General features: G+C 38.6%; 1 protein-coding gene across 1 annotated transcript in view; it reads right to left on the bottom strand.

Annotated features, from left to right (window-relative positions):
- Positions 1-1795: 1795 nt before the first annotated feature.
- The window catches only part of LOC103719029 (ENHANCED DISEASE RESISTANCE protein (DUF1336)), a 47019-nt gene continuing 33540 nt past the window's right edge, over positions 1796-15274 (bottom strand). The window contains exons 16-22 of the mRNA XM_008808085.5: positions 14610-14785; positions 12963-13064; positions 12184-12231; positions 11398-11541; positions 11212-11307; positions 5504-5605; positions 1796-2014 (exon numbers count right to left, since the gene is read on the bottom strand). Coding sequence (XP_008806307.4) covers positions 1928-2014; positions 5504-5605; positions 11212-11307; positions 11398-11541; positions 12184-12231; positions 12963-13064; positions 14610-14785 — 755 coding nt within the window. The 3' untranslated portion in view covers positions 1796-1927. The remainder of the gene's footprint in view (positions 2015-5503; positions 5606-11211; positions 11308-11397; positions 11542-12183; positions 12232-12962; positions 13065-14609; positions 14786-15274) is intronic.

Below are 15274 nucleotides of genomic sequence, written 5' to 3'. Positions count from 1 at the left end.
TGATACATGATGCATACCCATATAAAAACTTATTAAGTGCATATATTAATGATCGTGGATTAGGCTTTACATTGTCTGAAACTGATTGGAATAAAGGAAAAATTTTGGAAGATTTTTTGCTTAGTTTTTATAATGCTACCAATGTTCTTTCTGGTATTTATTACCCTACTTCATGTTCATTTTTACAACAAGCATATATAATTAGTCAAAAATTTGCAGAACATAGATATGATGATGTTTTAATGCCTATTATTGACCTAATGGAATCTAAATGGAATGAGTATTGGGACAAGATATGTCCTATGCATAACTTCGCTGCTGTATTTGATCCTAGAGTTAAATTAAATGGCGTGCTAATTTTACTTGATGCATATTCTGAAAATATGAATCAAGATTCTGAATCTGCTAAAGATGAGGTAAAACAACTTCTTTATGATATTTATGCTATATATGATAAAAAAATTCGTGGATCTAGAACACAAATACAAACCTCTATTTCTTCTTCTAGTAGTTCTCGTTCGTCATCTATTTTTTCATTCATTGCACAGAGAAGACACACACATGCTTCAAGTTCCTCTTCATCTTCTTCATCTTTAAGTAGTGAACTAGAATTTTATTTACGAAATGATCTTCAGTCTGCATATGATGAAAATCAAATAGAGAATCTAGATGTATTATCTTGGTGGAAGAGTGTTAGAAATCAATATCCTGTTATGTCTGCAATTGCACGCGATATTTTAGCTGTGCCGATGTCCACGGTAGCATCGGAATCCGCTTTTAGTGCAGGTCGGCGTGTTCTTGACGAAAAGAGAAGTAGGATGACGGGCGAAACGGTGGAGATGCTTCTCTGCTTCAAGGATTGGTTGGATGCTGAGGCAAGACTTCAAGATAAAGGTGGACATAATACAACATCCTCTGATGATGATGATACAAACACTACTGAAGACTGAAGACTGAAGACTGAAGACTGAATACTGATTCACTGAATCACTGATGATTAGTAAGATTTCTTAATTTTTTATAATTGTACATTTTTATTGTATTCTGGAGGTCAGACCAAGGTCCAAACCTCGGCCCTTTCTTAGTTTCTTATTGTATTCTAGAGGTCAGACCAAGGTCCAAACCTCCCTTCATGTACCATTTTGATTTAAATTAATAAACTGGTAGGGGTCTATGCCAAACCCCCCACCATTAAGGTGGCTTTATATTCATAAATCCTTAGTTTTCAATATTTATTAATTTTTTTAGAAAATTTATGAAGTATTAATTTTTATCGGGCCGGGCCGGGCCCAGGCCCGGACCGTGCCAGGCCCGCGGGCCAGCCCGGCCCAGGCCCTTATGGGCCGTGCCGGGCTGGCCCGCGGGCCGTGCCGTGCTTGGCCCGCGGGCCTAGAACGGACCGTGCCGGCCCAGGCCCGAAGCGGGCCGTGCCGGGCTCGGCCCGCGGGCCAGTACCCTGTGACCCAGCACGGCCCTCTCAAATGGGCCGTGCCAGGCACGGCCCGGCACTGTAGCAAGCGGGCCGTGCCAGGCACGGCCCGCTTCGTGCCGGGCCGTGCCGGGCTGTGGGCGGCCCGGCCCAGTGCCCAACTCTAACGGAAGCATATTGATTGATATGCTGAACCGATCTCTGCACCAGACTTAAATGACACTATACCAAGATGGCACCAATATAGAGTTTGATAATGAGATTGTGAACCTTGATCAATACTATCACATTTAACGCTAGATTAAATGTACTCAGACAGATATTGGCAGCAGAATAACCATGCTAGTTTACTGTTGAAACATGTGGTTGAAAGAATGCTTTCTCATTTATTGCCAAGAAAAAGAATAATTACATGAATAACTGGCAAGCAAGTCTTGAGATACAACAACAGAAGACCACCAAAGCACCTCAAAGCTTGGTACAAAGCGAGGACATGCCTCAAAATGGCACTGCAGAGTCAAGCCTCACACGGTTCAACCGAACAGTCCCCAGAATGTACTCAGGCAGTTCTTTCTCTTCCTTCGCCTGCAATAGACTCAGCTCATTAGCATCATTTATTTATATACTTGCTAGTAACGCTTAAACAGATCATTTCTACACGCACACTTGAAAAAAAAAAAACAAAAAAAAAAAGCAAACAGATCATTGCTTTCTGTTCAAGGCCTTGAATTACTAGAATAAAGCATAATTTGATACCACAATGTCATGGCAGAGAATGTGATTTACATAATCCAACGAAAATAGCAAGAAATCTCATCAGCAAAACATTCAAGTCAATCCATAACTATATCAGGGAACACTCAAAAATCTATTTCTAAATTCTTTGGATGAAAGATATGCATTATGGCCCTTGCCCTGAAAAAGTCCAAAGCTGACGTGTACAAGAAAACTCCACCACAGCTCAATATGGAGTGCGTGCATGTATATATGTATGTATGTGCCCCACTAATGTGATGACACAACTAAAACACAAGTATTGATGTTTTCCTCCAGCCACCCTTCCTTGCTTGTCTGATGAATTGGCTAATTTCTCTCCATCTCTTCATGGGTATCTAAATCCACCCTATTCTTTTAAATACAGAAACAAGAAGAAGAAAGATGCCATACACTAGACCTCAAAGAAGCATCAAAGGTTCCACTTCCCAATAAACAAAAAACTGAATGCCATTGATATCACTGACATAGATATGCAGATATCCAAGAATAGGAAAGATTGAATGGTTACAATCTACTGGGATAAAATCTTAAAAGGAGGAATTTGGAAAATAATTTCTCATAAACTAAAGATGAAACCCCCTTTCACTGGTAATTAAATATGGAGAAGCAAAAAGGCCCACGTTGTGCATGAAAGGTCAACAACTGTACCTTAGCAACTAGTTTTAAATGCTTCAGTATTCAAATTCATTTGAGCATACTCACTTCAGCATGAAGCAAGGTGCCATCACATGTATGAGAAACAAAAGGGGAGAAATACCAGAAACTAAGGAAAAGTTCACTGGAAGCATGAAAAGTGGTTTTTTTTTTATGATTAGGTGTCTCACTCTATTGATGATATATATTATACTCCGAAATATAAAGATATTCCACTACACTGACTGAATGATTTCATGCTAAAAGACCAAGAGCCACTGGAGCCAACTTATATATCTATAACTACTTGCAACTGGTAGAATTTTTTTATGCTAGAAGGGGAAATTATCATGAGCACAGGAATGTTTTGAGAAGCATAAAGCACCTCAGCAATTGCCTCGCATTATGATTAGGTCTCTCTCTATTGATGACACTGACTATTGGAAAGGACCGAATGTGGCACAGTCAATTAAGAAAAACCACAATGAGAAGAAACTAGTATATAAGTTAGGGATAACTTGAGTCCATACACAAAACAACATGACAGTTATCCAACGCAAATGAGAAGACTGGTGGGACAATGCATCAAAATAAAAATTAGAGGAAAAAAATGCCCAAAGGGCATTTCACATTGAAGAGGCTCCAAAGATGCCTAGAATGACTAGTGCAGTCTTGAGGGTTGTTGCTTGTAAGGTAGCATGAAATCAGGTTAAAAGAAAGAGGAACAAAAGGTAGCAGAAGATAAAAGAGGACTAGGTCAAAGAGGAAGATGCATGAAAGGAGGTCTTGCATAGAATGTTTGCAGTAGCACAAACTCTAAGGTGATATGTCATGGAAATAAAGGTTCCAAGTAAAGAAGATAAGTGTCCTAGATGAATGCAATTAACAGGCTAATAAGTACAAGCTAAACATAAGAGAATGCATGTAAAGGGAGCACAGCAATACAAATAATAAGGGAAAATTTTGAATGACTATATAAAATGCCAAGGGCATTTTATGTTCAAGTTGAGAAGATGTTTTCCAACAATTCCGTTCTATTGGTGAGGTTTTGAACATAAATGCCAATGTTGGATGTTCAAAGAAATGGTGGTGTTTCTAGAAACAGAAACTTATAAGTATATTCTGATGAGAGAAGTTAGGGGAATATTGACAGATGTCCTGGGGGCATTCATCTTACTGAATGCCCCCATTATTCACTAATGACATGATATATTCTTATATATTTGACTACAGTTAAATATACTATGCAATTATCAACTATCTTTTTAATTGATCCCTAAACTTCCTAAAGTCTCTACATATCAATCATCAACCCACCTGTGTTTTGCATTGATTCCCTTTTTGTCACCACGAGTGGTTATTATTTAATTTTGAAGCATAAATGATAAATTCTAAGTCATTAATATTTGAAATTTAAACAATGCCTTTAAGGTGGAGGGTTACATGAAAATGTCCACTTACATTCATGTAAGATAATACATTCTAAGCTATTATCTTCTATCCCTTTCATAAGATACAGATTAGAGTGTTCAATTTTTGCATTCAACTTGAAGCTTAATTTCTATATTGTTGACTTGGATGTTGACTTGCATGAAGCACTTATTCTGTTACTTGCAGACATATCAGTTGTTTGGCTGTGAACGCTGATCTATTAGCTAAATTTAAGTGGTTGATATAGACACCGACAGGAATCGAGAGATTGAAACAAAAGATGCAGATGTATATAAGAGTGACTAGTGCATTCTCTAGATCAAGGATGACGACTTCTCCACGAAAATCCTTTTGAATAAAAGTTCATGGAAATTATTGAATTCTGTAGCCTAGATTGTCCCCTTTTACCTCACAATTTTGAAACAAAAAATCACTTCCACAATCCTATTGTGTTTACATCTAGAACATAAAAGCAAAGACTAATTTGAATGCCACAATGGAAACAAAATTTTTAATATTTTTGCAAGCCACAACTTCTTTGTTAAAGATAGAACTTAAGCATTTCTTTGGAGTGAAAATGCAAATAGGCTATAGGAAGAATAGAACTCATTTACTATAAGAAGGTAGACTAAATCTTTAATATGATTATTTGATTAAATATATTTTAATTCTATTTAAATCTACCTAACCATATGAGTGGAATGTATGTACCACATATAGATGTCCAAAAACCCCCCATTCTAACATGACATGATTGCTCTTGTAAGAGGTTTATGCTAGCATATTTCTTAGCATTCTTTTCTTGAAGGAGATAAAAACTGAAGTAGACTAAAATGCAAGCCAAGTTAACCGAACATAAAAAATTTCCACATAATCAAGCCCTTATAATCATCAGAAATCTTTCTGTTTTTTTCCAGGTCCAAATTGTTGTTGGACTATTGTTTCTAGCATGTTAAAGCTGATACTTTTACCAGGTCTTTGCTGATTTCCTAATTATCTATTTACAGTAACTGGTACGACAGTTTGATATCAATAAGCAGACAAAAGTCATTGCATGCACTTCCATGGAACATCATAGATGGTTGAGGGAAAATACAATAACTGAACAACAATAAGGTCTGTGAAGTTAACATTAAAAACTTATCATTAAGTACTGATGATAATAGGAACATTTTTTTTGAAAAAGGATAATAGAGAAACTTCTCTTAGGTAGTGACTAACTGGGTTACAGACCTCAATCAGGATGGCAAGGTCAACAACAATGCCTGTGATGTATCCAAGAACCAAACTGATTATACTCCTTGCGACAGACGAAGAGCCAATATCAACATCAATCTGCAAAGGAGAAGTTACATTAGCATTCCTGAAAAGAAAGACTGCAGAGGAGCTAATACTAAATTCTGCAGTGAAATATTATCAGCCTATGTCAATTAAAAGAATATTATGGTCAACTGAAAAATCTTAAGACTCAAGGGAAGATTACAAAATCTAAAACTGGATTCACAGCACATACCTTAACCAAGTAGCCTTATCCATCTATATATAATTTACCTAACTACTTGTTCACAATTTCATTGTATGAATTTTTAATCCAGTCATTGTATGGTGGAACATGCCCTTGTATCATGCATGTTGGTCTATGCTAGTTTGTATTAGTCCATGCTGGTGCACGCTTGCTGGAATGCACCACCCTCGACTCAAACTTTAATGTTATAAGCAAGGTTTCAAAAACTGGAACAGAGGGCAGTAGCAGACCAGGTTTTGTTAGATCAGTACAGTATCGGTCTATCCCGTATCAAGACATACTACGGGGTTGCATACGGACATGGTAACAGTACACATAGATGTCCTCTCTTTTTTTGTCTTTTCAGCTTTTTTTGTGTTTCTATGTCTAATAAGGCTACTGGGGTGACTTTGTCTTGTATTTTTAGTGTTTTAATTGCATTCAATGGATGTGTGATACCGAAGTGTCGATAATGGTACCAACTAAGGTTGGCAGAACCATCCCGAACCACTTGGTTCGGAGCGTCCTGAGCCATACTAGCGGCTTATCGGGATGGTTCCAACAAATAAACCGAAACGCTATCACCGGAGGAGAAGAAGAAGGAAAGAGAAGAAAAGAGAGAGCGAGTGGGGGAGGGAGAGGGAGAGGGAGAGGTAGGGAGGCTGGCGGAGGGCCGGTATAATTTTGTGATATTTAAGTGAAGCCGGCAAACAATTTGCCATCTTCACTTAAAAATCGCAATTTTTTTTAAAACAGAAGTTTGGCCGTGGCCTTCACCAACCGCACCCTCCGCCGGCCTCTGCCACCCTCCGCCGGCCTTCTTCCCTCACCCACTCGCTCTCTCTTTTTCCTCTGTCCCACGTCCCACGGTCTTCTATGTCGATACAGGCCTGGTACGGCACTACACGGGCCCGTACCGACTCGTGCCTCTGGACAACCGGTATGGTGCCCGATGCCGGCACAGCAGACCCTGGTACCAACAGTCATTGAGTCAACAATATATCAAGAAACTAATATTTATAAGTGAAAATAAAGTATAGCTTTAAACAAAAATGATTCACTTTATAAAATCAATCTTGAGTATCCATGGCTCTCATAGACAGTTGGGTCTTGTTTATAGTTCCGACCTTGAATATTATATTGGCCTGAATACTATCCCCATCCCTGCTAGTCATATGATATCTAAGATTGACCTAGCTATGGTTCCTGATACTATGGCTTCATGTACATCTGGTAGTCGCAAGAGCCTAGCCATCCTTGCTCAAGGTAGTAAGAGGCAGCAGTGTACTCTCACCCCTCATTATACCCATATCGGGAGGTGTAATATGCAAAGTCAAATCCCTTAGGATATGATGAGAGGAAGAATAAGTAAGGAATGTACATGGATGGATCATACTTTCCACTCTGACTATCTGATGCACTAAAAGATCTGTCTTTGGTATGTGATGAGATCCGCAGTCCACTGTAGCTATCTGATGCATTGGCAAATCTTTCATTATTATCCACTCCTTTCATTCGATGTAATAGCTCTTGAGTATCCTGGTACATCTCCGTATATACTTTCATCTCTTGTCCATTTTTTTCATCAACTCAGCTTCTAATATGCTAGGTGCACATATAATTCTCATCCTTGATATAGCTTCTTGCAATTGACTCTCCAATCTCCCAATACCGACCCCCATAACCTTGATCTTCTGTGCCCTAAGCTGCATCACCCTTGGATCCTCTTCTCCTATACGATAATGTCTCTCAGTCACGTCAGAATTTTGTTGAAGCCTCATGGTCTTGATCCAGCATGGCATGTGCACTCTACCTTGCTGTTGAATGGACTAAGCCGATGAAATAACCACTATCACCTCCAAACCAACCACCCTGTCCACCTTAACCTCCATAGTACCCATCATTAGAATTTCATTATCATTGCCATTAGCATTGCTAGATGATCTAGGCAAGATAGGATCTGATGGGCCCGGTGTCTTGGTTTCATCTTCCTAGACCGATATGTCATCAACTACCTTAACTGGGTTGATAACTATAGCTCTCTGCCCTTGGACTTGCCTTTCCTACTGCACTGACCTGCTATGGCTGGATGACTAGACCCTATGCCTTGATTGGCTCTGAAGGCCCATGCACTATGCCTCAAACCCAAACATCTAGTGATCGAGCCGCTGATTAGAATCCATTGATTGAGCTGCTGGTGGGTGAGATATTCTCCTCCGCCATCTTGTCCACATTGTGCAGACCTAGCTCCTTTGCGATGGTTCATTCTATTCAGGCTCTAATGAGCTTGTTCATCTATAACCAACCAAAGCATAGAGTCCTCATCATGGACAAAGTCATTCGCGATGTAGCACAAGGTGAAGCCAACAGGTGCTATGACCAACTAGACTAAGTATCGAAAGAGCTAGCGAATCCGTAGGCAAAAACTGCAATAATCAAATAATTGATTTATTTCCATCAGGGATAGTACCAAATTTTAGCCAGATTTTCATATTTGTAATAGAATAATTCTAGTATATTTTTTATTGTCGAGTCCTATTTTGACCATAATTCTGTATTGGGTTTAATGCCTAAATTAGAGTGAGGGTATCATGTCCTATAAATATGTGCATAATACATTGTAAGGGGCAACATTTGAGATATCAATAAAATTCTTTTTGAAAGAATTTCTTTCACCGAGTAAAAATTTTTCAATCCAATTTTCTTCTATTTGCATGTCGATCTTCAAAGCATAACCTCGACGATCAAATCACCCCTTCTTCCTTTTTCTGTTGCGTCAATTTGTCCATGGAACTTCTTGGCTGTTCTCCATGCCCCTCATTCAAGTACTCCAATTCAAGGTACGTGGAACCGACCAAACCAACGTACCGGTGGAGGCCGGTACCGGTTGAAATTGGTATCGAACTGGCCAACCGAAAAAAAAAATTCGTAGCACGCGTGTCCGCGTTTTAGCCAATGAGTGGCATTAAATGCCCATGCGGGGCCGTGTGGGCTCGCGCCCGTGCGCGGTGCCGCGTGGGCTCGCTGCCCTACATGGGGAACTACGTGCGAGAGCGGGAAAGCCAGTGCGCGGTTCCTTGTGCATGGAACGCGCGGGCACGAGCGATTCCCCGCTCACGCGGGCTGCCCCGCGCGCGGAGCCCTTTTTTTTCTTTTCTTTCTTTTTTTTTCTTTCCTTCTTTTTCCTTCTCAAACTCTCTTCCTTTCCTTTCTTCCCCTCTCTCCTCCTCTCTTATCCTCTCTTTTCCCCTTCTCCCGGGAGCAAAGAAGGGGTCAGAACCGCGAGCGAGACGGGTGATCCTCATCGGCTCGAGGGAGGAGGTCGGAACCAAACAGCTCCTTGCCCATACCGGTGCTGGCCGGTACCGGTACGGTACAGGCTAAACCGATCGATTCTGACCGGTTCAGCAAACCCTGCTCCAATCTCAACCTCATATTACAGTGTGCCAAAACCAAGTTGTGCAGCCTTTTGTTAGTTAGGAGGCTTCACATCTTGCTACAGAATAAGGCCAAAGTACTCCAGTTTTGCTTGCATTGGCTGGATGACAACTTGCAAGAGGAATCGAATGACAGTCTACCTTAAAATGGGCGCATCGCTGTCCCATTAGATTCATCTCTCGTATAACTAGATAATTCAGCATCAGATAAGACCATGGTATGCTGAACGGACCGGTTCTGGTCGGTTCAACCCGTACCAGACTGAAACCAACATGCACCGGTTCGGTACAGCCCTTGAAATCAGTTCCAACCCCATCTGGGTCGGAGCCGATCGGTTCCATACTCGTATCAGTGCAAACCGGCTCGGTTCCCACCGGTACATACCCGTACTGGTACGGTACTGGCTTGGTTCGGTACGTTACTGATACCATATCGACGTACTAGTGGGCGTCGGTACCAGTTCGAATCGGTGCCAAACCGGTACCACTGGTTCGGCTTGGTTCACGCATCCAAAAGCTCCCAAAAAAAATTTGGAACCAGAATGGGCCGGTACAGGTCGGTGTGGGTCGGTACCGACCGGTACGGGCCGGTAGGGGCTGGTACCGATTTTTAACACCGAACCAGACCGGTCAGAGCCGGTACCGGTTTGGTACTGACTGAACCAGCCGGTACGGGCCGGTTCAACATTGCTTGATATAAGCTAATACCGACCCTTTTCAATTGGATGCATGTTTGCTGCATTATATCAGCAAAAACAAACTCCATAGTGGTCAGCACCAAGCATATCATCTTGTTCTGCTTGGAGGCCCCAATTTCCTCTTTGTCAGCATCTAGGAGGCACCTCAGTCCTATTGTCACGCATACGTTGTTTTGATTGCCACAGCAAACTAATAAGCTTCTCATGTGTATTATTCATATAGTGGTAATGAATGTTCAACAGTTAGTAATTTCTAAGTTTGAGCACAATGAGAAGGGCCATATGCCAATCTTCAACATAATTAGTTAGAGGTGGAAGGAACATGTAAGTCACCCTTGCCATCTAATGTATCCTTCACACTCTTATTTATAGTGTTGAATGTAAGAAATCTGAGAGGAAATTAAGCAAGGTGTCACATGCATTTTATAGCATGTCCAGAGAAAGTGGTGCCTTGTGAAGCATAACTAGATAAAATGATGAATCAATGTTATTCTACATGCACATTGGAAAAAATGTAGGATGGGTGTTGCTGATTGTTAAAAGTACAGCAAAGATACCAGGTAGGTTACTCGAGTTTTGCAAGATTGTTTATATGGTTAATTAGATGTATTATTGTCATCATTATATCAAATTTTTGCGGTCAAATAGTGGGGATTTGTATGATGCTGAAGAGCATTGTGTAGCTTTGAACTCACATGTAGAAAATGAGAAGGTGCTTGCATTGGAGTATATTTGAATTTTGAACACATAAATAGTATTAGCAGAAAATATTTGTCTGTAGATCCATATGAAGAAAAGATTTAATCAGAAAATTCATACGCAATTCAAGGCAAGAAGTGAAGCTTGAAGCTCAGGCCGAGATGAGTCAATATTGTAATATTGAATGACTGGCCAATTCAGTGACCTATTTTGAATGAGGAAGATAATGATTTTGGGGCAATGCATCTAAGGTGGCAATAGGTCGGTTGGGTCAACTTTGGATAAATCAACTTAAAAATTACCATCTGGAAGCTTAAACTTTACCCAACCATGAGTTGGGATTGCTTAACCCAAACCAGCCATAAGTTGACTCTCAAAAGTCAACACACAATCCAACATGATTAACCCAGCCTGACCCATCCCGATCCGATCCAATGATGATTTTGACAATCATATACTACAGCTATAAACATGACATACAAAAATCATAAAACTTATGCACTGTAGCTATATTCCACAGAAGATCAAATGATGTCTAACGGAAGCACTATATCAAATAAAAGTATGATTAGCAATTTAGCATACTCAGATCAGGATTATTACCTCTAGAAAATTATCTTCACGGAGGTACTTGCATGTCACTGCTTTCCCCAATAGGCAAGCTTTGGTTCCGACTGCTCGCTTGACCATCCAATAGCCCTATGTTTCAATCAAGGTACAACAATTGAAGCCTCCATACCAATAACAGGATGTAAAACAACAGCATGCTTTCTGTTTAACAATGCAGACCTCTACAATACTTGGTATTAGTTTGAATCTTGCATCCCGAAACATGTCAGTTCCATCTATAAATCTACCCAACAAAGATTGCTTATTCACAGGCCTCTCTGCAGCATAATAAAGAATCAAGCTGTAATTTGGTTTTGCGGGAATCTGCAATTTAACAGAATAATCCTTATTAGAGGAAAAGAACAACAGAAATTTGGAAAACAACATTAAAAAAAAACTAATTTCATTGATGGAAAAGTAATTAATCAGTTAGCCTTAAGTTCATCAAATGTAATATTTAATATACTGTCAGGTTGACATTCTCAACAAATAGGCCAGCTGGATTTTACAGGGTTATTTTAGTTTCACATCAAGATTCCTTTATAAAACTTTAAATTGAGGATTTTGGTTGCAGATTCTTGCAGAAGCTTCTATGGTTTATTGGCTGCCAAAAGAGATCTGGCAACCGAAAAAAAACTGTCAGTCTCAAGCTGTAGATTCTCATATAGTTAGCTGAGTAGATGGTTATACAGAACTGTGTGATGACCAATACAGATACTCTCATCATGGTATAAAGTAGGCTTTCTTTTAAAATTCTTCTAGTGTAACAATCTAAGACTTCCAGAAGACAAATATATGTATCGAATAGGACCAGGAAGCTAGGATAAGGCTTAATGGTCACCATTATCATTTTAAGGATAATAAATGATATAGAAGCTCGTGATGATATAGCCAAATTATGGAATTTGTAATGTAAGAAATGTCTAATAGGAGTCGAAGAAATACAATGATAGTTAATACACTTACCTCTAAGTTTATAATGAGAACAAATGGCAGCTTTTTTCCAGCTTCTGACTGACACAGAATAATGGAAAAGGAAAATATCAGAATAGGTATTTACATTCCAAATTCTGGTAAATATTAACAGAATCCATTATATAAAAAAGTATGACATGTAATTGCAGTACTATTGCCAGAACTCGTATCTTTTTCAGATGATAGATTTGTTGGAACTGAGATGGGAGGAGTGGAAATTCTTATTAGCCACATGGAGATCTCCTTATTCCTATCTTCTTCCACTCATCTAGTTATGACATAACAGGATGGTTGTTGTTCTTGGTTGGGCTAGGGTGGAGTGGCAGGCAGGTCTAACCAGTACTAACAACTTGATGTTAAGCAAGAAACTCCCAAACCACATTTGATTTTTGGATTTTTTTTTCCTTTTTGGCTACAGAGTTTTGGTTTTCTCAATGTTTAAATCATGATAAGAAATACAGTCTCAATTTCGATAGCCAATCATGCAATTTGCATTGATACTATGTGTGAGCTAATCATGGAATGTAATAACACATTCTGATGTTCATACTTTTAAAAAAATGGCTGCTGGAAATTTAATTCCCTGCCTAACTTGCAGTCTCATGCATTTGTGTTACCACATTGTAATTATTAAGTGATATGAGCAGTAAGCTGAACATGTGAAAACCATTGTTTCATTGTAGACAAGTGAGATGTAAAACTCCTTTCTTCGAAATGCATCATAACAAAATTATTTGAACTATAAAGTTTTAATAGAGATTAATTTTTACCTGAACAAGACATTTGGGATGCAATGCAACTTTATCAATGCTAAAATCAGCCTTGAACCAGTCAACTGCAATAAGCTTCAGAAGAGGATCTCCCCCCACAACCTATTTTGCATTGTTACAGTATTAGTGATTGCTACAGAAGTTAACAATTAAAATGCTTGTATATATTATGAAAAAAAATGGTGCATATGTCAAAATTTTAGCTCATTGCAGATGGCATATGCTTTAATGAAAATATGTTATCCATGCATTTAATGAATAAAATCTCCATTAAATTAGAATGTTTAAACAAAACTGAAGAAAGTCAGAAACACTGTAGGAGCAAGTTAGGATAGTTAACAGAGCCTGCAACTATACTTACATAGTAGCAATGAATGCCATTACTTTATGAATGCACATGTCTGGAGTGAAACATCTAGAAAATGAAAAATGCCTAATCACTTTTTTTTTTCCTTTCCACTCTACGGTGATACTTCAAAATACCATCTTGCTAGGAATGTGGGGATAGCATACTTGTTATTACATTTTTCTTTATTTAATTACACTTCGCATATTAAAAAAATGTCAAACAACTATAAACATCTCTTATAGAGCACCTAAGAACATCTATTCTGCAACTCATGAAAGACATGGTTCCATAAAGTGTCGAAGTCCACCACCATAAGATCCAACTAGCAGATTCCAAACAATTCATCTTGCCATTTATCTATCTATTTAAACACAAAAACCTAAAGATCTTGTGCTAGAATAAAAGATGAAGTCAAGATGGAAGGTGGTAGCCATGGTTTTTAAAGTCAAACCACCATAACATTTTCTAGAACTAGCAACATTAGCACAAGATAGCAACCCCAGTGAGTAGATGCCAAGATACTGATACAATAGAATGCCCTGTCCGGAACACATACAATTACAACAGACTATGGATGCATCATGTTTTGGATTAAGAAAAATACATAAACATATGCTCATAGATTATGGTTCCTCACATGTGTAACATGAAAAAAATACATAAGCATATATTATATATGCTTAAGTCTGTGATCATGCACTACATCATTATCTCTAACATGCATGATGCCAAATTCTTGGGAAAACAGACCCAAGAAAGTATAATCATGTTGGTGTTAAATTTCAAGGTAGATGGGTCTTCGTAATAGTCCTTTCCTGTGTTTTGTTACATATAATGTAAATTAAGAAGCTGTTCCATGGTTGCTATGACTTCCAATGTTGAAACTTTTGCAGGGGAATGCTTACAATGTTTAAGTCTCCATAATGTTTTTATCAAGACAACAGATCAACTCACAAAAACAAAAGTGAGGCATATCTGGACAGAACCAACCTAGTTGTAAGATATGCATCAAGTTCAACACTCAAGGATGGCAGTTTGTGCTACTTGCATTCAGATATTTTTCTCAAGGAATCCAATATCAAGGATTTGTTCTGCAGACAAATAGTGTCCCTAAAGTCAGCTTTTCATCATTTTTAGGGAGTGAATTCAATATTAGTTGTTACCTTCAAAAGAAATATGTTGCATTGGTATTTAGTATCTACTGCAGCTGTTTCTGTATGTAAGTAAACTAAGATAAAAATGATGGTGATCTAAATAAATCATGTTGAAAGAATGTAGAATGAGAATATGCCGCCAACCTTAGAGTAATCTTTCAAGTAGGTCTTCCCTCTTATCATAAACCCTTGACCATTTGGAGTAGTCCAACAGTTGGTATCAGTTTCACCTTTTCCTTGATGCAATGAACCATGAAACTGACTTGGATCAATGGTGATTGGAGGAAAGTTGGCATTCAACTCATTATTCTCAACTAAAGCTGCATCAATGAAGAATCTTTATAATTCAGTATAACATTGTTAAACATTGACTCATCATTATCATGAAGAAAATTATAATGTAGCATAAAAAATAATGATAAAACTAAAATTTATTTTCCAGCACGATAAATGAACAAGTAACATTAATAATTGATATAAAAGGAAAGAAGTTTGGCTTATTATAAACAACAGTTTTTTGTTGAATGTTGGGTCTAATATGGTTAAGCATTATAAATAGAAAAAATTAGTAATGATATAGCCACTGTTTTAAGTACTGGTACCAGTACTGGCACACTACTGGTATTGGGCATATTGAGCGCCATTAAGGTAATGCCAGTCTGGTATCTAGTTTTCCGAAGCGTGCTGTATCCAAAACTTGTTCCCTACTGGTGTGGTACAGTATGACCAGTATGGAACAGTAAGGTCGGGCCCTTAAAACCTTAAATAGAGCTAAAAAGATGCATCTCAGGTATATATCTATAGCTTCA

The sequence above is a fragment of the Phoenix dactylifera genome, chromosome 11, assembly GCF_051530095.1.
Source record: "Phoenix dactylifera cultivar Ajwa chromosome 11, Ajwa_hap1_PhDact_Kaust_v1.1, whole genome shotgun sequence".
Taxonomy (NCBI): domain Eukaryota; kingdom Viridiplantae; phylum Streptophyta; class Magnoliopsida; order Arecales; family Arecaceae; genus Phoenix; species Phoenix dactylifera.
This window is presented reverse-complemented; position numbering and strand designations above follow the sequence as displayed.